The sequence below is a fragment of the Panthera tigris genome, chromosome C1, assembly GCF_018350195.1.
Source record: "Panthera tigris isolate Pti1 chromosome C1, P.tigris_Pti1_mat1.1, whole genome shotgun sequence".
Classification (NCBI taxonomy): domain Eukaryota; kingdom Metazoa; phylum Chordata; class Mammalia; order Carnivora; family Felidae; genus Panthera; species Panthera tigris.
The window spans coordinates 82,365,157-82,388,860 of NC_056667.1; the positions used below are offsets into that span (position 1 = coordinate 82,365,157).

General features: G+C 35.1%; 1 protein-coding gene and 1 long non-coding RNA gene across 6 annotated transcripts in view; one reads left to right on the forward strand and one right to left on the reverse strand.

The window, feature by feature from the left end:
* The window catches only part of LOC102965059, a 47,485-nt gene extending 40,379 nt beyond the window's left edge, over positions 1–7,106 (forward strand). For both annotated transcript variants that reach the window (XR_006221725.1, XR_006221726.1), the window contains one exon: positions 6,995–7,106. This is a non-coding gene — a long non-coding RNA (uncharacterized LOC102965059). The remainder of the gene's footprint in view (positions 1–6,994) is intronic.
* Positions 1–23,704, reverse strand: part of DPYD (dihydropyrimidine dehydrogenase) — an 851,480-nt gene that overhangs the window by 459,082 nt on the left and 368,694 nt on the right. For all 4 annotated transcript variants that reach the window (XM_042997970.1, XM_042997965.1, XM_042997967.1 and 1 more), the window contains exons 9-10: positions 14,527–14,634; positions 12,504–12,673 (exon numbers count right to left, since the gene is read on the reverse strand). In XM_042997970.1, the coding sequence (XP_042853904.1) occupies positions 12,504–12,673; positions 14,527–14,634 (278 nt within the window). The remainder of the gene's footprint in view (positions 1–12,503; positions 12,674–14,526; positions 14,635–23,704) is intronic.

The window sequence follows — 23,704 nt, forward strand, 5'->3', positions numbered from 1 at the left end:
ATCAATTGAGCCACCCAGGCACCCCAGAGATGGAAAAACTTTTAAAGGAAAGATAGGAAAGGGGCGCCTGGGTGGCTCAGTCGGTTAAGCGTCCGACTTCAGCTCAGGTCAGGATCTCACGGTCCGTGAGTTTGAGCCCCGCGTCGGGCTCTGGGCTGATGATGGCCCAGAGCCTGGAGCCTGCTTCCGATTCTGTGTCTCCCTCTCTCTCTGACCCTCCCCCGTTCATGCTCTGTCTCTCTCTGTCTCAAAAATAAATAAACGTTAAAAAAAAAAATTAAAAAAAAATAAAATAAAGGAAAGATAGGAAGATATCGCTTTAACATATGTATTTATTTGGAAAGTACTGATATTGGGAAAAGAAAAGCTAAGATGGTAACATTTTTTTTGAGATGATAAGATTTATCTCAGTCAACAGGGAAGTATTAGGAAAATGAGAATTCAAAGTACGTAAAGTCATGTGTCAAGTGATATATCCTTTGAATTATTTCTGGGCAACAGAGGAATTTACTTTCACTATTTAAGAAATCTGTCCAGCCAGATAATAAATAAATAAATACTTATAAAGCAGATATTCTTTTAAGTGCTTTACATATGGCTCATTTTAATTTTCACACAGGAGATATGTTTATGACACATATATCAGTTATTATTTTTTAAGTATTAAGTTTCAAGCCAAGTTTTTCTCCTTATTGTGGCTCAAAAAGCCAATAACACATGAATGGGTATCAATCATGATTTACAGCCTTAGCACCCAACCTCAGGCACTCTGCTGTTTGCTGCACTCACAACTAATCCTATGTGAGAAGAAGCATTATTTCCTTGCTAAGAAGAAAACCTGAGGTTCAGAGAAACCAAACATATACTGAGGAATAATAAAACCTGGTTAAAATCCTGATATGGCTGAACAAAATCCTGGGTGATATTCATTAATCTACAAAGACAGCAATTGTGGCATATATGAAAGAATGAGCTTTGGATGGTTCTAGTTGTTCAATCTCAAAACAAGGTTAATTAGAACAGGAAAGGATCTACTCAAAAGCAAATTAATGGTCAAGGAGTTGGCCTGATAAAGGCTGCCCTCAGTGGGAAGAAGAGAATCAAGCTTCCTATTCTAAGTAAGTTTTGAAGTACAATAAAATTATGACATATAGAAACCAAGTGATGGACTTAGGTACTCAATATTGTAAATGAACTAATGGCAACTCCTTGAATCCAGAGAAAGTTTAAGTTTAGAACAAAGAAGTATTACTTCATAAAGTGGATAGTAGAGACACAGAACACATAATCTCAAGATTTAAAAATGGAAAATTAAGATAGAATTTAAAATAAATTTATTTGCTAGTAAGTAAAATCCTTTAAAAAACTCGTTGAACACAGAAAGAATATTTTATTTAACTTCCTATCCCCAGGGTCAGGAGTGATATTAAAGTATTTAACAAATGACAAATACAAGCAGATGAATGTCAAACAGATGCCTGGCAAATCAGAATATACTCTAGCCAATACTCCACATGGAAGGACATCAAGTGAATTTCAGCCCCATCAAAATGGCTAGCACATAGTAGACTTTGAATAACATTTTGTTTACCAAGAATGACTACTATGAAAACCCAGAGAACATTCAAGTTAAAGAATGGACAACCGACTGGTAGTATATGGACTCAGTGGCCTCTAAACACCCATCCTGAAGCAAGTATAACACTGGGCATGCAGTAGACATGCTACCTGGCCACAGCATCATATGTTGTGAGGTTGAAATAAAAAGTAAATGATGTTCTTTCTCAGCTGTCAGTTACACTGCCATGAGAAAATGAGGGGCCAGAGTGACCAAACTCATGCAGTGGGTCTTAATATTTTATTGTCCAAATTAATCAGCCTTCTGTGCTAAGTAGTTCACAGATGTCAGTGTTAGTGCTTTTTAATACCTAATGTTAATGATCATTAATAATCAGCAACTCTGTAGTTTTGGTATATGAACACTTTTGTTCACGGCACACATATTTATCTATTTGTTCAATGGTGCCTGTTCTCATGAGGGATAATTGGTACCTCAAACAAACATATAAACCTCTCTTGTTCTTATCTCCACCAATAATTACCCAAGGGAATGAAGGAGGAAACACCTGTAAGGTTTCATTTTTGAGGTTCAATAAAACAAACTGTTACTTTCTTTTCCCATGATATTAGGAAAATAAGAAAAACCTTCTTAGCTTTGATTTTTACCTCCATATTCAGGGAGGATACATGGTTGATGCTGAGTGAAATAAAAATAGAGTGCTATAGCATGCAGTAATGATGATCATTTGAATGATTAACTTTATGTAATGTGATGATTTGGTCTGATTAATATTACAGGTATTATACTGTGGAAATTATGAAACAACTTAATTTACTACAATTAAAAGTATGATATCAACTCATTTTTAGATTGCGTATAGGCAAAGTAAGTATAGGTTATAAACTATAATGAGAACTCAAACCCAGCATACATTATATTCTAATATATAAAGTTTGAGAAACACTATGAAGAAATAATATTCTTTGTAAAGATTACCCTTGAATAGCTAGATATTTAACAAGTTATCAATTCTATATGAACGTGAGGACCTAGAGAAGGAATTTCAAATCAAAATGCTTTTGGTGGTCTGCTCTGGTCAGTGATAATCCTGAAAAAATATTCTTTTATTTCATCACTGTTCAAGTATTGGATACACCAGAAATGTTCATAACCACACAATGAGAGTTCCATTCATCCATAAATTTACCAAACATTATTGAGTACCTATTTTGTAAAAAAAAAAAAAAAAAAAAAAAAAAAAAAAAATGGTGCTAGGTGTTATAGCTAATAAAATAATCCCTGCTTTCAAGACTCTCACAGATGCAGACAAATCAGCAATCCTATTCAGTGTGATAACACATATAAATACAGTGTACAGTAATGGCAGATAAAATGGCATTCTGCACAGCAGTGGTGCACAACAAGAAAGGGAAGCCTGGAAAAGGTACTCTAGGAACTAATCTTGAAGAATGAGTAGGAAGCAGTTACTGGAAAAGGATTAGCTACGGGGAGATCGTAGTATATGATAGATTATCTCCCTTGGGTGAGGAAAGATGTAGGGAGGTAAAGGAGCTTATTTGAAGAAAGAAAGGAGGAAAGAGACCTGGTTAAATGCCTCTGTAAACATGCTACTGGGAAACAAAGGATCGGTCAGCATTCTCGAGTGGGAGAGCCCTTACCTGTAGAATGCTTTTGGCAAGATCTACCTGCTAATCTAGGATAGCTATAATAAAACAAACAAACGCAAAAACCTGGGAACTGGATTTTTGGGGCATGGATCTCTGTGAAGAGTCATATAAACTATGTAACTGAGTATAAACTGGAGATGTTTTATAGTTGAATCAGCGTCCTTTTGTGTAAGTGATGGAGCTACTGATGTTGTTTAGAGACCCCACATTAATCTGTGTTGAAATACATCTTGATGTACCAAGATGGGGCCTGGAAAATTGTGTTTGGTGGTCTTGAAGCTCTCCTTGTTTACCCCACACTTCTTTGTTTATTTAGATCTTTGAACTTGTTAAGAAAGCTTGATGCAGGTTATATCTCTCATTGGTGTGAGTCTGATTTCACAATCCAATCTTCTGGTCAATTTGGTTACTGAGGTCATGAAGAAAGATAGAGGCAGTAAATTCTGTCTACCCTTTCTTGATCTCATCTTCCTTAATTTACTAAACAGTTTTTTTTTAATGTTTATTCATTTTTTGGAGAGAGAGAGAGTGAGCAAGCAGGGAAGGGGCAGAGAGAGAGGGAGACACAGAAACCAACGCAGGCTCCAGGCTCTGCGCCAACAGCACAGAGCCTGATGTGGGGCTCAAACTCACAAACCATGAGATCATGACCTGAGCTGAACTTGATGTTTAACTGACTGAGCCACCCAGGTAACCCTTACTAAACAGTTCTTAACATATTTTGCACTTTTTAGTTTATATAGGTTCACAGTCAGTGGTGGAAAGTGGAACAATTCTGATAGGCTTACTACTCTTAGAATTCTGCAATTATTCTTTTCTTTGGCAAGAATAGTTTGCTGAAACCACAAGGTGAGGTTCCTTCTAGTACCTACTATGATGTTACAGTCTTTTGGGTTTTTTTCACTTTAAGCTTTTAAAATTGAAGAATCTTGAACAGAGAGAAACATTTTTCCATGTGAGAGTTATACTACACAATTACCCCTTAACTATTTTATTGTGACACTATTGAGCTGCAAAAGCCAGAAATGCAATGCATGGGATAATTTAGAGTCTTTAATGCTTTTGCACAGAGATCATAAAATACATCCTTTCTTACAAGAAGAGAGTATTTTTAAATACCATTCATGACTGACGAGATTTTCTTCACTCTAACTAGCTCTTATTACTCCTTGTCTTACTTTTTGCTGTAGTCAAGCATGTCTGGCTGCTGTCACAGTATCTCACAAAATTATCTTCTGCGTAACTTTGGTGCCTTTGCAGTATCCTCTTCAATTGTGAAATCCCTCTTTATGTAAATTCTGTTCAAACAAGGATCCTCTCTCATCTTCTAATCATCTCTGATTTCATAAATTTTTATTCATTTTTACCTCTTATATTACTTGGTTATGATTTCTTCCTTTTTTTTTTTTTTTTGAATTCTTAGCTATCTTTTAAAAGACTGAAGACCAGGAACAAATAACTTTTTTTTCAATCTACTTTTAATGTTAGGTTGATACTGTAATGTGAGATATTTTAAACCTTTAAAAGTAGAATACTTCTTTAAAAGCCATCAGTAGTAATTTTGAGGTGTATGTATGTATGTATAAATTATATATTTTGAGTATTTCATTTTCATTTAAAGTCTTCCTATAAGATTTTTAATGCCACGAAAGTATTTATTTATTCATCACAATTCCCTGATATGACACCTTGGATCAAGCATTGTTCTATACTTTGACTTAGATACAAATTGAATGAACCAATCCATCTGAAGGAGCTTGCATTTTAATTTGTGAGATGGGTATAAAGTAATAACTATTCTATGTGACAAGTGCTGTAATATAGGAAGCATAAAGAGTTGTAAGATCTCACAGGAAGAAGAGGTTAATTAAGAAGAAACTAAGGAAGCTTGCAAAGAAGAAAAATGACATTTGGAGCAGATCTTGGAGGATGAGTTCACCTTTTAAAAAAAATGTTTATTTATTTATTTTGAGAGAAAGAGTACACATGCATGAGTGGGAGAAGGGGCAGAGAGAGAAGAGGGAGAGAATCCCAAGTAGGCTTGACTCTGTATGCAAAGGCCTGATGTGGAGTTTGATCTCACAAACTGAGATTATGACCAGAGCTGAAATCAAGAATTGGACACTTAACCTAGTGAGTCACCCAGGCACCCGTGAGTTCACCTTTTTATAAGAAAAAAAAATTACTTTAAAAAATGACAATTATTAGCTTTTATATATTTTTTAAAAATTTTAATGCTGATTTTTTGAGACATAGAATGTGAGCGGGGGAAGGGCAGAAAGAGAGAGAGACAGAATCCAAAGCAGGCTCCAGGCTTTGAGCTGTGAGCACAGAGCCCAATGCTGGGGTGGAACTCACAGACCGTGAGATCATGACCTGAGCCAAAGTTGGTTGCTCAACCGACTGAGTCACTTAGGCGCCCCTATTTGCTTTTATATTAATTCAGGAATGTTATTCATTTATTTTTCTGTTTTGAATTTTGTGCCTGACCAACATGCATATTTTTTAAATTATGCAAATTACTTTTTAATATTTCCAATGGATAAGACAAGAAAAGAAGACAGTGGAAATTGAGAGGAATATTATTAGTGGGAGAAGGGCTTCTAACTTTTACATGAAAGTTAATGGAGTAACAACACATTACTATGTAATAAAGCTTAAGAGTGATCTGATAACATACATACATATATGCATACCAATCCTAAATGATTGTTAAACCTTTTCAAAAGATATATAGTTTTCAGCTCTCAGATATTCCTAGTCAATATAATGTAGTCATCATCCTCCCCTTGGAATTACTGAAAATAGTTAAGCTTGGGGCGCCTGGGTGGCTCAGTCAGTTGAGCGTCTGACTTCGGCTCAGGTCATGATCTCTGGTTGAGGATTTCAAGCCCCGCATCAGGCTCTGTGCTGACAGCTCAGAGCCTGGAGCCTGCTTTGGATTCTGTGTCTCCCTGTCTCTCTGCCTCTCCCCAACTCAAGCTCTGTCTCTCTGTGTCTCAAAAATAAACATTTAAAAAAATGAAAAAAAAAAGAAAGAAAATAGTTAAGATTTTTAAGTATGTAATCTTGATGAGCACAGGCTTCTGTTGTCTCCTGGCCTATTTACAGTCTTTTTTTTTTTTTTTTTTTTTTTTTTTTTTTTCCCCACTCAGCATCTGAATTCTCACATGTAGTGTAGAATTCTGACAATTTCACCTGCAGGCTTCTTTGATATACATGTCTTGAATGTAGCAGATTTTACCTTTCCAACTAACGGGGGATACATTAATTGCAACTTGTTTCAAGTATAATATTTATAGAGATGGCCAAGATTTTCAGTACAGAGCTGCTGTCATTTCATGAGGAGACACAGCCTTCCTGTCCAGATTCCACATCATTCAGACATCTTTGTCTGAATGTTCCAAATACAGAAGTTGGGGGATATAAAAAGCTTTAAGGAGCATATAAATTACAACAGTAATTTTACAGATGGGCACTCTCAGACTAGGATATGTAACCTAGAACAAAGTTCTCCAGCCTTTAGCCACTTCCTTGTCAACTGTTCCATTCTACTTTCTCAAGTGACACTAAATTTTCACGCTTTTCAAAAATGTAAACACACACAGATCCTTAGAATGTCATTCCCATGCCATCATTAAAGTATTAAAGGTATACTTAATATCTTAGTACGAGGGAGCCCCTAGCTGCCACTAATTGTGTGTTGGGGCTAATTGGGTGTGTTTATTTATTTGTTTGTTTGCAGATATCTTCATATTAGCAATCATGCTAACAGGTCTCTGATTACTTTCCATGAAGAACACCAACTCAAATGACATGCAGGTGCCAAATATTGAAGAGTTGCTATAAGCATCACCTTAGTAAGTAAAATTAAATTTGTCAGCTTATAGAGGTTATTTTCTAAAAACAGTCCCAGGTTCATATTTCTTAAAATTAAATAAAAACTAGAAAGCATTAGTTATTTCTAGGAAAATGCGTAGTCAGCAAGATGTAGACAATGAAAGTGTCAATGAATGTAGCACAAACGTCATCATTTGATATTCAAAATGTCTGAGGAGAGGCTCACAGATCATGCCACATAAAGGATCTATTATGGGGTATGCTGTATAGTACTCAGGAGTCAACTAAAAAGTGCATTCTTTCACATGAAAATGTATTATTTCAAAAAAAAAAGAAAATGCATTATTTCAGAGTTGCAGTAACAGATTTTGACTAACAGACTAGGTAATCTGGCACTGTTATTTTTATTATTAAAAAAATAATAAAGTAGCATTAATTACCAAAGAGTTGACCTCCAGAATAGCTAAAATATATGGAGACAGGCATATCAAAGGTAAATCAGTTAACATTTTCGCAAATGAATGGGGGGAAGCCAAGGGGCACTGGCGAGTGCTATAGAGGAGAGCCCATTTTAAATATAACAGAATTAAAGATCTATCATGTTTTCCTGATATTAAAAAACTGAATATGTGAACAATAGATTCTTAAAATTGGTGGGTAGCATCGTACTAGTAAAATAATTTTGTACCAGTAATAATTAATAAGTGATACTTCTCAGTAATAATAAGAACTACAAAGTTCTTCCCGAACCTTATCCTTTAAATTTATCTACTCAAGCAGGTCTGCTGAGTCCTGACCTTCATGCCTCCTTTTAGGGATTCCCAACTGCCTAAAGCATTCTTGCAGTTTTATCTGATCTGTCAACAGCTTTTAATACCAGCATTTTGGGGGATTCTGTTATCCTGTGAAATTTAATCTCACCTATTTAAGCTTGCAGAAAGTACTGGAGGGAATTATTAACAGATTTTCCCTCATCTTCTTAGAGGATAGTGCTGAGTGATTGGCTGGTTTCCCTAAGGACGCACAGCTAAGAAGTGCTAGTTTGTCAGTAGCATCCTATTTAGCATGTGTGTGAGGCCACAAGGGAGACTGAAAGACATTTGGAATCAGAATTCCATCAATATGCTGATGATGCCTCCATATCTTCGTTTCATCAAACCTATATTCTGTAGCATTAATGCTTTCTTAACTAAGATGGAAAGCGCCCCAAAACAACACACTGCCGATGGCTCTAATTAGACAGCTGGAAACTACATGGATGATACATGAGAACAGTGGATCGCAGTCTCAGCATCACCAAGAAACTTGTTAAAAATGCAAATTCTCAGGCCCCTCCCAGACGTCTGGAATCAGAACCTCTGGAACCAGGGCCCAGCAAGCTATGTATGACCAGCCCTCCAGGTGATTCTGATGCATACGGAAATTTGAGAACATCTGCATTTGAAAACTGGGATATGGGTATCACTGCTGAATCTATTGGGTGTTGCCTCCCACTTTAGGAGATTAAAACATTTCTGGATCCAATCACACTGTTCTTTGTTACTAACAATGTAATGTTAAATGTAACTGGCCTTATAATAATAATTCATATTTGTCACTAAAGGATGAGAGCACTATTGCTCTGTATTGTCCTCCCTCTATGACCATCTGAGAATTAGACTGAAGCTTAGAATATATGCATGCTGACATGCTTAATGATGAGGACCTTAACCAACAAAAATACATGTAATTCCCAAATTCCATCCAAGAGCCCAAACCCATTAAACGATACTCATATTTGAGAGAAACTCTAAATATCCATTTTTCTCATTCTTTGCTGACTTTAAAGAATCCAAGTGTGGTTGCAGATTGAGGGCATTAGGGGTAGAAAGCATAAGAGAAAGAGGAGAAATACAAAGAAATTGGGTATGCTATTAAATTTTTCTTGTTGGTTAACATTTTTTCCTAGAACTTATTCTCTGAGGACCTTGTCTTGGAGTGTTGAACTTCCTCCTGACTTTCCAGTTTCATAAGTGCTAGCGCTGGCCATTCAAGGGCCCTCTTTTGACATAACAAAACCAAGTAATGGACAGGAGGGACTAATATCAGGACCTCTGGAAATGCTAAATCCTAAAACCCCCAATCCTAAAAAAGCATGAGCACTGGCCAATAACCCAACCCTAAAATCTATGCATGTTCTGAAAATATGTTACATATTATTCCTTCTCTCATGTTGAGGAATTTCACTTAAAATTACCAAATGAACCTTCAAAGGCCTATTACTATAACACGAATCCAACCTGGAAAGTACTAGCTCTTTTGATGCCAGGAGCCCTGGACGCCAATTCCCCCCAGGAAATACTAATTTCCCAATTCTTTGTTGAAGACTTTATATGTGGCACCACTGTGCTAGGCAGGGGGAAGAAACAAAGGAACCAGGAGAGCTGACCATGGCTCCTGTTCTTATGGAGCTCACAGTCAAGAAGGTTTTTTTTTGTTTTGTTTTTAGGGTTTTTAAATTTATTTTTGAGAGACAGAGCACAGGCAGGGAGGAACAGAGAGAGAGGGAGACACAGAATCTGAAGCAGGCTCCAGGCTCTGAGCTGTCAGCACAGATCCTGACACAGGGCTCTAACCCACAAACCGTGAGATGGTGACCTGAGCCGAAGTCAAAAGCTTAACTAACTGAGCCACCCAGGTGCCCCATGAAGAAGTTCTTAGATCATATAAAAAATGTGATTTCTTGTAAGCCAATAATATACATCCAAACATCTGTTTTTATAGTTTTAATTAGAACCTAGAGCCACTTGAGTTCTACTGAGCTGTACTGCAGTTACAGTACTGTACTGCAGTGTTACCTGTTATTCCACAGACCTATTGCTTTTCAACAGTTTGGAAACCATGGTTCAGCCCAGTAAACTCTGGCCTGACAACCAAACTATGCCTGGACTCATCCTTTCTGTCCCAAAATGTGGTCCCATTGACTAATAGCCTACTCTTTCAATTAGCCTCTAACAGCCTCCGTGCTACTGACCCGAACATTGTTAATCAATTTTCAACAGGGCGGTCCTTTTAAAATTTATTTATTAATTGATTGATTTTTAAATATTTATTTTTGAGAGAGAGAGAGAGAGAATGCAAGCAGGGAGGGGCAGAGAGAGAAGGAGACAGAATCCAAAGCAGTTCCAGGCTCTGAGCTGTCAGCATGGAGACCAACGCGGGGCTCAAACTCATGAACGGTGAGATCATGACCTGAGTTGAAGTCAGATGCTTAACCAACTGAGCCACCCAGGTGCCCCTGAAATTTAACTCAGATCTTGGTGCTTCTCTGCTCAAAGCAGTCCAATGGTTTCCTCTTTCACACAAAATAAAAACTAAAGGCCTTATGAATGCCTATAAGACCTCACCCAGTGTACCACATAATGTCCTCCCTTACTCTGTTCCAGTCATACTGACTGACTTTATTTATTTATTTATTTATTTATTTATTTATTTATTTATATTCTCAGAAGTTTAAGGGCCTTTTTCAATCAAAGGTGGATGCCTTTGCCTTCCCTGGAATGTTTTGTTCCCAGATGTCTACATTCCCTCAGTCTTCATTTCTATGCCCTAAAGTCATCTTTTTAGAGAGGCCTTCCTGGACTACCCTATTTAAAATGGCAAATCCTGCCACCTGTTCCACTGTAGCCTCTCCCCAAATACACACTCCTTATACTTCTATATTAATTAACTTTTCTCCATAGCACTAATCACCTTTCAAAATACTATTTATGTGACAGTTAATTTGTTTGCTTATCAAGTGTCTTCTGTCACTAGGTACAAGCTGTATTACAATTGTATTAAAATTGCCTAGAACAATGCCTGGTACACAAATGGATGTTCAATAAATGTAGGTCGATTGATTGATTAAATAGATAAATAAATTATTTCTACTTCTACCCTCTCAAGTAATTACCTGGTCTCATTTTTTGTGTACATTCTCCTGAAGGTGGAAGAAACAGCCACCACTCATTTCTAGTTACCTTTGTTAATGGAAGATGACTATAAGATAAAGTATAAAGTACACTGGCCTTTCTGTCCAGGGTCATCTTCCCTTCCAACTCTAAGGGTGCAGCCTTTCTAATGAAAACTTATTTGACATTGGAATCAGAAGAAAAATATTTAAAATATTTAGTTCAAAACATATGTGTCAAGTACTTATTCTTTGTGGAGGTTCTGTGCTATGCATGGAGACACAAAGATGAATAAAATTAGCTCCCATCCTCTTTTATCTTAGGCAAGTCACTTCATCCCACTATCGCTGTTCCAGTATGGCTGTTTTCTTTTTATTTGTAACATAATGGAATTGTATTAATTGACGCTGTAGATAGTGCTCCAGAAAAAACAAAACAAAACAAAAAACTCCCAAGATTCTAAGACCATCTCTACCTCGGATTTTGTAAAAAAAGCTTGAATGGGTAAAATGATAAAAGAAAGCCCAGAGAATAAAGTTGACGTCTGAAACCCAGCCATGAACCAGTGGGGACTCTGATATCTTAGTGAGATTAATCTGGATTGTGGTTAATCTACATGTGACAAATCACCTATTGACTACAGTTATAATTCTTACCTGGTATAGAGACTCCAAATATAGTAAGGCATTCTAAAGCAAATTACATTCATCATACTGATCTGGATAAAATGAGTAATTTATATTTCTACAAATATGTTTTGTTTTTGTTCTCAGAACTAATATCCTTTAAAAGGCATTATCTTTACCTAATAGCATTAAAATTTGAGAAGTCCATGGTAAATGTACCCAGCTGATGCCTCACCCAAGATTAGTCACCAGTCACTTGTAAGGATGAAATCATTTTAAATCTGTCATTTTTAGTAAGTTAACCAATTATTAATTCTAAATAATGCTTACAACAGAGCTCTTAAGAAAATAATAAATGGCAATCTCTTTGTTCTATTGGCTTCCCAGCATAATGAATTGACCATATGACCAAGACATATAACTTTGAATGGAGCTTATAAACTTGGCTTATATAGAATTCCAAAGGTCTCTAATTACCACATTCTCCAACTATCCCTACATTTTGTGATGAGTGCCTGTTGTTCAGGAAATGAAGACTTAGCATATTCTACTGTTACTAGTTACATACTATACATTTCAAAAGATACTAACACTAACAATAAGAAGCACTTATGTACTGACAAAGATGAATTTTTCATTTTATCCAAATCAGTATTATAAAATAATTTTCTTTTACTTTGAATGTCTGAATTAGAAAAAAAAAAAAAAAAACTATGGGTAGCCCAGATTTTTTTAATTTGCATTTCACAATTTCAAGAACATTCTAATAATTTAACTAGGAGACTGAACATTAACAGTTTCGTCTCCTAAAATCTTTTACATTACAACTCCATATTTTCTGATGGTTCCATTTTACCTCCTCGGGGACAGCTCTTATATTAACAAAGCCTTTTCTGAAGACGATGAACACGCGGCGGGCTCCACAACATAAAGCGGATGTTGCACAGTCAAAAGCAGTGTCTCCAGCTCCGAGTACAATCACGACTCCCCGTATCGACGGCAATGGAGAGTGACAGGCGCACATCCCTGAATGATGAAAGGAAAACCCCATTTTCAAGTAGAGAAACCATTTCTGCATGACAGCTCAAAAGATACTTGTACTCAAAGCAGTGTAAAATTGCATCTTGCAGTTTTCGAGGATGGAGTGTCACTATCAAATTATTCTGCTTCATTGAAAGACAGTTTTATTCCCATTTTAAAAATATGCTCATATATGTAATTTCATAGTCACTACCTTTAACTTCCTTTTTCCTTCTAGAAGGATAGCTGCTACAAATTTTGGGGAGTTTAGGTCATAACAAACTGGAATCAATCAATTAAAACACTCTGTCAAAATCATGACATGTATTTTTAACTTGGTATCATTACATTTCTGCTTATCAGTAGGAAAAGTGATCTTTACCATCTGGGATAACATAATTCACAGCACTTCATGAAAATACTTCATTTAGATATTATCTGATAAGATTTCTAACATATAGCCCTGCTATATATTATATTTAGGAAACTCTGAAAATTTATGTGCTGATAAGTGCTTTCTATCTAACTGAAGAATTTTTAACAACTATTTTCTTGAAACAGTTAAAATGAACTTTTTTATCCTTTAAGGTTTTCCCCTGGTTTTGTTTGAAAAATAGAACTATGAAAGAAATATGACTTTGTAAGTGTCCATTTTTTAAGGACATGTCTATGAAGATTTGATGTCCATATGAAGATTCTTGTAAAGAAGTAAAATGCAGGTTTCCCTATATGTTAGGTATCATGTGTTATCAGATTAAATAAGACTGTTGATAAGATAAATTACTATAATTTTTGAAATGGCTCCACGGATAGCATAGGCCTATAATCTCGGAAACTGTAATCATTTTGCTTGGAAGAGTTTGCATTTGGGATTACATAATGGCCCTCTATAATTCTCAAATATAGGCTATATGTAATATGATCTTCCTTAGAAAGGGTTGCAGGTACAGAAGGATCCCCTTCTCCTGGGACGATGAAGGTGCAGATGGTACACATGTTTAGCTAGAAACTTCTGCAGAATGACCTTATAAGAGAAGTTTCTTGTCTTTTTAAATTGTGGATAAAAATGTAAGTTTTTATCTTTTCACATGTAATTAGATGTTGGAATAGCTGAAGTTCAAGACTTTGAAAAGGTATGTTTAAAGGATTTAGATGATCTGGTTTTGGAGAATATATTGTAGCTTCTTTCCCACTAAAACAATGACTCATCCAAGCAAAGTATCGGACTGGTTGCTTTAGTTTCTGGTTGCTTCTCTTGGGCTGTATGAAATGGTATTACACAGAGACTAAATACTAGGGTGTTTATCAAAGTGTTTTCATTTAACTTCATAAAATTGCTGTTCAGCAAGAGACTGGGTCTTTCTGCCTCTTTAGACACAAATGATGCTTTATGTGAAAATTTGGCCTATTTTAAAATTTAAAAATATATGTATTTTATAAATATAATATATAACATATATAGTTATAATATAATATATAATACAAAATAGCTCCCACATGTAAGTTCCTGCCTTTTCTTTTTTTTTTTTTTTTTTTTTTTTTTAGTTCCTGCCTTTTCTTTTAAGAACGTCTTCCAATGTTTGTTTAAGACTCTTACAGAGAAGCAATTTTACATGATGCAGTTTAGACCTATATACGATAGAGTGAAAATTCCTTATGATGATGTTTGATTGGAAGAATAAACAAATAGATGATCCTGAAAAACTATTATATCATACTTTCTTTAAATTTATGTTGGTGTTAACAAAAGTGATTTGAGCTCTGAACAATGACCTCCTGTGTCAAGACTTAATATAGATTTATAATACACAAACGACATAGGTAATAGGCAACATCAAGAATACAAAATAACACTATACCTGCTTTACTGCTTTTGGCTACAAGTGGCAAAAAGTCTTTGGATGTGTAAAATCCATTGTCCTGTGTCAGGTCTTTGAAGATGTGGTTTTTATTGGGGTCTGGCAAACCTAAGTAATAAAAATTTATAAAATCTTATTAGCAGAAGAAGGGACTTTTCCTATTGTATATTTAAAAAAAAGTAGAGAGCTGAAATCATTAAAATAATGTGGTTCTGAGATGAAAAAAATCTATAAGCAAATCAACATAAAAATGTATATAACAAATTATAATGAACCTTAATGTATACCTTTATTATATAACTAAGCACAAATCATAAACCACACATCCAAGCACACCTATGAGTATACAGAAACATGGATACACACACATACAAGTCCATCTAGTGTTAAAGGGAAAATCAGGTACTATTATTTCCTACTGTCATAAATAAAAATAAGTTTCCAGTGTATTAAAGTAACACATATTAAAAAAATCATCACAAAACTAAAATACAATATGGATACATATATTTCTAATTCTTGAATATGAGAGATCGTTCTAAGCAAAAAACAAAAAAAAAACTTTAAAGAAAAAGATGTATTTTACCACAAAAAATCAGCTATTTCCATAATACAAAAATATTACAAATAAATGAAAGGCAAATGATTAACCAAGGTAATATTTTAACAAATAAAAGGTCTTTACTATATAAAGAAGTTTCTCAACTCAATAAGGAACAGATTGACTTTTCAATAGAAGCATAAACAATGGATAACAAAATTGGGAAAATGAAAAATATAAATAGCTTGTAAGCACCAAAATGTTAACTATATTAGTAATCTAAGAACTGTAAATTAAAACAACGACATATGATTTCCTGTCTATTAAGAAGTAAAAGATTTAAGAAAATTAGACTATGTGGCAAGGGTAAAGATGGGACTTGTAGTGATATTTTGATAGAAATACACATTGGGGGCACCTGGGTGGCTTAGTTGGTTAAGCGACTGACTTCAGCTAGCTCAGGTCATGATCTTAGAGTTTGTTGAGTTCGAGCCCCACATTGGGCTCTGTGCTGACAGCTCAGAGCCTGGAGCCTGCTTCAGATTCTGCGTCTCCCCCTCTCTCTGTCCATCCCCCACTTATGATCTGTGTTTTTTTCTCAAAATAAATAAACATTAAAAAAAATTTTAAAAAAAGCAATACACATTGGTGGATGCTCAATTTCTGGAAAAATAGTTTTGAATCTATACTAAGGAAACACTAAGACATGCAAATGAAGATTTAATGTACAGGTGCACCTGGGTGACTAAGTTGGCTAAGTGTCCGACTTCAGCTGAGGTTATGATCTCACCACTTATGAGTATGAGCCCCATGTCGGGCTCTGTGCTGACAGCTCAGAGCCTGGAGCCTGCTTCAGATTCTGTGTCTCTGGTTCTCTGTGCTCCTGTGCTGCTTGCACTCTCTCTCCCTCTCTCTCTCTCTCTCTCTCTCTCTCTCAAAAATAAGTAAACATTGGGGCGCCTGGGTGGCTCAGTCGGTTGGGCGGCCGACTTCGGCTCAGGTCGTGATCTCGCGGTCCGTGAGTTCGAGCCCCGCGTCGGGCTCTGTGCTGACAGCTCAGAGCCTGGAGCCTGTTTCAGATTCTGTGTCTCCCTCTCTCTGACCCTCCCCTGTTCATGCTCTCTCTCTGTCTCAAAAGTAAATAAACGTTAAAAAAAAATTAATTAAAAAAAATAAGTAAACATTAAAAAAGTAAGATTTAATATACAAAAACAGTCAATGCAAAGAGAGAGAGAGAGAGAGAGAATGAGGGAACACCAAAATGCCAATAAAATGGATAAATGAGTTTTACTTTAGAAAAGACAACACAATGCAGCCATTAAAATAAATATTTGAAAAATATGGTATTGGACTGTAATCAAAATAGTGTTATATGAACTATCAGGATACAAAACTGTGTATAGTATGATTCAATTTTTATAAAATCTCAACAGTGATCATTCCTGGTGGTAGGACTGTGGATATTCTATTTTTTCATTATTTATTTTCTAAAATTTCTACAACATGCATGTACAACCATATAATTAGGAAAGAACCGCCAAATTTTTGAAAAGAAAATGAATAACAGACTAATGTTTTTCAAAGTATAAACAATGCAAAGTGAGGAATTAAGTCATCTCAATTCCATAAACAGAGGGGAAAATTTACAGTGTAATTTTATTTACTTCCCCAAACTCTGGGTTATTCTGGAGAGGTAAGATTTCATTTTATAGTTAAATGAAGAGCAATGAGTATTTCTTGGTGGATACACAGAGTAATAAGCATGGCTCAAGAATGACTTTTGTCATGTGTGATAAGGTAGGTACTTATCTGATTTGAAAGCTGAAGGTGCTTGTAGATTGAGTGAGTGTGTAACCAGGAATAGACCACTGTTGTCCCTTCAAATTAAATCAAACATTTTTCTTCCCTGTCCAGCATTCTTTCCTCCTGAAGATTTGCCCTTTGCTCACAGATTAGTTTAAGATCATTCATCATTAAAATTATTTTATTTATCTAGGAAGGTTAGGCAAGTCATTTGACTTACCTTTGCTTTGGCCTCTTTTTTCTTTCTTAAGTTTCTATTTAAATTCCAGTTAGTTAACATACAGTGCTTTGGCTTTATAAATGAAATGGGATAGGACTGTTTCTTCATTTTCTGACATAAAAGATTACTCCTGAGGTATATTTATAATGTGGAAACTATTACACAAATGAGTGGTTATTCATGTAATTCTTTTAGAAAGACTGGGGTAGGGAATGGTTATGGTTACATGAGAATAGCTGAATATTACTTGAAGACTCTAATGGCAAAACAATTTTTCTTGAAAGCTATTAAAAGATGACTACAGTTTAAGCTACACTTGATTCATCTAATATATATATATATATATATATATATATATATATATATATATACACATATACACACACACACACACAGATAGATAGATAGATAGATAGATAGATATAGATATAGATATGCCACATATCAAACTTTAAATAAGGACTCATCCCCCTTCTTATACCACTATATTAGATAGCATCTGTTCTGTAGCACTTCATTTTTCTATTAAAAAGACACAGGAAAAACAACCTGAAGTGCTATGCAATTTCAAGGAGATATGATAAACCAAAATCTTTAAAGCAGATCAAAAACAAAGCACAGAAAATGTATGTGGCAGATAAGAGTTCCACATCTATTGTCAATAAGGTCTAAAATCCTCCCTTTACTAACTCCTAATCTGAGCTTTTTTACTACTTACCATGGTTAAGGCAGAGAAGGAACTTTACATCTGTGATTATTTTCTATAGATCCATTGCTAAAATAACTTATCTAAAGAAATGCAAGGCATTTTTATTGAACACACCACCGGATCCATGGAAATGACTTTTCCTATCCTGCAAGGCTTATTATTTCACAAGAAAAAACCTTTGGCAAAATTTAAATTTCATTTTTTCCCTTGGATCAAGACACTGACAAGGACAACTGAGTTCCCTGTGCTTTTAACCCATTCTGCATTTATCATTCTAATGAATTTAGCATTTACTGGATCAGATTCTCTCTATAAATGTTCAAGAGGGCACTGGTTAGATGTTCTGACTTATGGATATTGGCTTCAGGAGAGAAAAAATGAGCCAAAAATGGTACAGGACTGTTATGTTATTCCTGCAGCCTGTTTAACCACATTCCAGGGCATACATACTTTTGAAGTCCCAAGGTCCATGGAGCTCTTATCCCCAACCTGGGTGACAGGTCACCCCTTATGTCCTAGGACAGTGCATCTGGAGCTTATCCCTTATGTCCTAGGACAGCGCATCTGGAGCTTTCCTTCAGACTGTTTGGTAGTCTGGCCCAACTGGCAAAAGTACCCTAGCATCTGCTAACCATGATGCTGTGGGGTAATTAAGAGCAGGACTTTTGTCATTAGACAAACTTCCGTGTGAGTTCTTCCTCTCCCATTTACCAGCTCTGTGATCTTGCATGAGTGCTTGTGATGGTCAGTTTTAAATTTTTTAAAAAAATATTTACTTATTTTTGGACAGAGAGAGACAGAGTGTGAGTGGGGCAGAGAGAAAGGGAGACACAGAATCCGAAGAAGGCTCCAGGCTCTGAGCTGTCAGCACAGAGCCCGATGTGGGGCTTGAACCCACGAACTGTGAGATCATGACCTGGGCTGAAGTCGGACGCTTAACCAACTGAGCCACCCAGGCACCCCTGATGGCCAGTTTTATATGTAATTAGCTAGGCCATCAAATGATATGATCAAACACTAATCTAGGTATTGCTATGAAGGCATTTTGTAAATATGGTTACCATCTACAATCAGTTTACTTTAAGTAAAGGAGATTACGTTGATAAATCTGAGTAGGTCTCATCCAGTTAGTGGAAAGGCCTTAAAAATAAAACTGAAGTTTCCCTGAGAAAAAAGAAATTCTGCCTTCTGGCCCAGCCCACAGGTTTTGAATTTGCTAGCTCCCACAATTACATAAGCCAATTCCATGAGATAAATTATATAATATATCTACATCTATATATCTCCTAATGATTCTACTACTAATACTTCTCTCATTGATGTGAGATTTAAAGGAATCTATCTATCTATCTATCCATCCATCCATCCATCCATCCATCCATCTATCTATCTTAAGCATTGAGCCCTAAAACATAGTGAATGCTCACTAAACATTAGCTATTAATAATATAATAGGCTTATTATTCCATAGTTTATCAATTCTTTCAAATTTTACATATTATGGCGAGGAAAGAATAGAGCTTAAAGTAAAGTATTAAACCTTAGCAAATTTAAACAAAGTGCTACAAAAAAAAAAGAAAAATGAAGCAATCTTAAGTGAAATATGAAAGATAATGAAACTTGCAAATACCCATCTATCAAAAGAAGATTTCCATGAGAGTAGGTGGCATATTAATAAATAAGGTATGTGTCTCTATCAGAATGAGTTCAAAATGACACTGAAATGACTTTTTAATTCACCTTTCAGTGGGGAGAAGGTTTATGAATAAAGAAGAATTGACAAAGATTTGACAAACAAAACAACTTAGCTTAGTAGATGTACAGTGTTCTCTGTCTTTCAAGAAGACCAGATTGTTTCTTTGTTCCCCTAGAATAGTTACTAAAGTTTTGGTGTTTCACAGCATGTATTTATACAAAAGAACACCTCCTTAAGACCTATTGCAAAATAATAATTTTCAGGTTCTCCTAAAATAAATAAATAAAATTCTGCTGATATTTACATAAAGTCTAACTTATTGATTACTTACATTACAATCGCTGTTCTAAATCCTGGCATACAGGTGATTTTTATATATTAACTCATTCCATTTTCACTACAATTCTCTGAGACAACTAACATTTTCTGCATTTTAGATATGAGGAAACTAAGACACATATATGTTAAGTAACTTTGCCAACAGTCACAGAACAAGTAAGTAGCAGTGTCAATTTCTAACTGGGACAGTCTGGTTATAGAGTCTATGCTTCAGCATTGACTAAAATGCTGCCTTTTTCTTATAAAATGTTGCAATTAAGCCCTGTTATAACGTGAAGCTGCATAACAAGTGATGTCTAAATCATTTAACATGTATGCATTAAATGCTTCACTGTAAGGCTACAGATATGCACACAACACACAATGTGTCTGTGGCCAGGTTCCAGTCTAGTGGTAGAGAAGACAGTCTGCTTGTATAGGCTGTATCTTTGTTTTGTGATTATTTTCTCTAGTACAACTCCTTTTTGAATTGTTTCCCTTCTTAAGTGCATTCCTCTTGGGTATCTGCTGGCTATTTTTCAATATTTGATATTCTTTGAAATATGTATCTCTGTTGTGTTTCGAAAGCACCTCTCTCTAGAACAGCTACAGAATAAATACCAGTAGTGTATAGAATAAATTTTTGTGCTTATATTAAGTTCTGCACAACTTAAATTAACATTAATAGGATATTAAATATTCTGCTTCATGTTATCATCTAGTAAGTAATAGAGGAGAAATAAGCTTTTAAGGCTAGGTCTTCATAGGATGGTAGGACATGTTTAGGAATTCTTCAGATTTTATAATGTCTGTCTGTGTGACTTCGCTGGCTCACTTTTTTGGTGTTAATTGAATGGAGCAAGAATTCGTGTGATTCCTCTCATTCTTGAAGGCATCCACTTGAATGACAGCCAAGCTGGCATGGGAAAGACGGTGATCAGATAAACCTGTCACAGGAGATAGCCTCACAAATCCCACAGATGTAAAGACAGAACACTGAGAGACTGCCTCAGGTTCCTTGCAAAAGACTGGTTTACAGAAATGGGTAATGCTCTAGAATACCAAACTTTATGCAGGTATATCAATTCTGGTTATTCCATACAAGTGCTTTTTCAATAAGATGTTAGTAGATAAAATCCCACTGATTATGTCACTATTCACAAGTGGCTGAAAATAGCAAAATGCACCTGATGGCAAATGTCTTAAGTTTTCCACTTTTCCAAGTACTTTTGTACCTGATATTTCACTCTCTTCTCCAAGAAGATATCATGTTGTGTGCTCTCAGTCCTCATTTCCTGAGCCCACTTTGGGGAATGGTGCTACATGAGGAAGAACATTCAAATGTGCAGATTACACATGGATTCATTAAACAAACTCTCACTGAGGGAAACCAGGCTATCTACCACAGCCATTCACCCATGTCTTTGTAAAAGAAATGTCCCTGAATAAACATTGCTTTTATTTTTTATTAAACCTTTTTTAAAAAAATCTTAATTCCAATAGACTTACTTCTATCATTATTTGTAAACAGAGTATATTGAATAAGAGCAAAACTCTAAAGTCAAACTTTCTATATTAAAATTCTAGTTTTAGCACTTACTAGCTATTATGACCTTGGGCAAGTATATTACTCTTCCTGGGCAGCAGCAGCAGCAGCCTCATATATTGTTAGGAGAATAAAATGAAAACAAATGTAAAGCTTTTTGCATAGATGTGAAATGCTTCCTTTTATTTGCATTCCCTCCGTAAAAAAATTATTTAATAAAATGATACATTTGGAGAGACATAAATTAAGTGTCCATCTAGTCCATGATATATACAATTAATATTGTTACACATTTAAGTGGTCAGTGTTAGGCAGATTGGTATTAGAGTCCATAAAACTTAGTAACCTTGGCTAGAATAAAAGACTATAGCCAAACCAGGGTATTCTAACCTCATTCATTACACAGACTACAATGGACTCAAACCACATGTGCATCAGAACCAGGAAAGTAGCAAGATTAAGACCCTCTAAGGTTTAATTTGGTATTCGAATGGGAGCAGTTAGAGTAACATCATGCCTCAAAGACGACTGACCTAAGAGTCTGGAGAACTGGGTTCCAGTTTCACCATTTCCCCTTTCCAGCTGTACCGGGTAAAATTAGTCAATACTATAACCAAATTCTTTGATTTTAGAATGAAAATAGTCTTGCCTGATGTAGAGTTGAGCTGAAAATTACATAGAAAAGTGCACATAAAAGTACCCTGGTAAATTGAGAACACCACTCAAATGTAAGCCATTATTATTGTCTTGGGTAAAATATAAAAACCATGGAAAATAAAGGCTCACATGATAAAAAAGACACAGTAAAACTTCCAAAAAGAGAAGCTATTGCAATTAATTGAAAAAACCCATTTAAATGGTTGTATATAAGATATGAGGATTTAAGAATAAAACAGTAAATATATGTATTTATGGATATATATATGTATCTATATGTGGTTCTATACTTATTAGAAAAGGCAAACTAGTCTTATACCAAGCCCAAACAGTTGGGATTACAATATAGAAGTAAAATATTCTTTTCAAGGACCTAAGCATTCCTGAATTCCACAGTGGAATATAAAGTTTTTCATCTGCACTTACAGACCACTTATATGATTCAAAGGATTTATAGCTTATTTCCAAGGGACAACAGTGCCATATGGGTTATCATTCTAGGATCTATATATTGATTAGAAAGAGAACAGATCAATGATGCCCTATTGTGCTTCCTTTCTCAATATAACTCCCCATCTTTTCCCCAATGCCCCACTGTAAATACGTTTAGTTCAGACTGAATTCAGAAAGAATGGAGTGATTCAATATAACACATATGAAATCATATCACCATGCATCACAATAGTGTTCATTTCATTGATTTTTCAAATCCCCATTAAACATCTGTTTCATGTAACTGCTGTCTAGTTTCTCTCCCAGTGTGACTACATGCATTAATCGTGTATATCACACAATCAGTTAGAGCATAACAAGATGAAGACTTTAAAAAAAATGTTATGAATGGAGTCACCATCTCAAATCATATTTTTTCCCATTACATATGGTATTTTTCCATACAGAAACATGTAACAATAATGAAATCCAGAAGCAAGAGAAGTACTGAGCGCTCATACAATTTTGAAAATCTGATAAATGCTGAATTAAGGTCTTTTGTATTTAATTTATAAAACAGTAATTTTTAAAGAGCATTGGAGAAGAGAATGAAATAACCAAAGATGACACTTCCTACAATGTTAAATTACAAATGTACTTCAGCTCTTTTTTATCACTTTGTATAGAAGATACACACAAGTTCTATCACACTAATGAGATCAGTTCATATCACTTCATATTAGAACTGAATACCAGGCTCCAACTTAGAGTAGTATGTATGGGAGAAAACAATATAAATATATTAAGAAAGCAGTGTACTTGCAAGTGCAATATCTATAAGCTGATTCTAAAAAATCTTCTGGAGAACCTTTTAATCTGTCATAAAATATCCAGCAATTTCATATAACAAAATGGGACTATGGTTCACTATGCATTTTGGTCTCATATTTTTTGTTCCCTTTATACATTTGCAACAAAATAGAGACTATTTTAATTGATAAAATAATGCCCAAGAATTAAGAAAATGGACAAAATATCTTTGCATGTATTTTACTTTCCTGACAAATAATTCCTGTACTCAGGATCTATCTTATCTATTGCTTTTCATATAAAGGGACATATGAAACAACCAAAACAACAAAATATTGGACAAAAAAGGTATTTTTCTTCATACTTTTGTAACATTCTAATTTTCTTATAATTAGCAGAAGTTATTTTAATAATTAAAATTTAATTTTCATATAAACATAAGATCT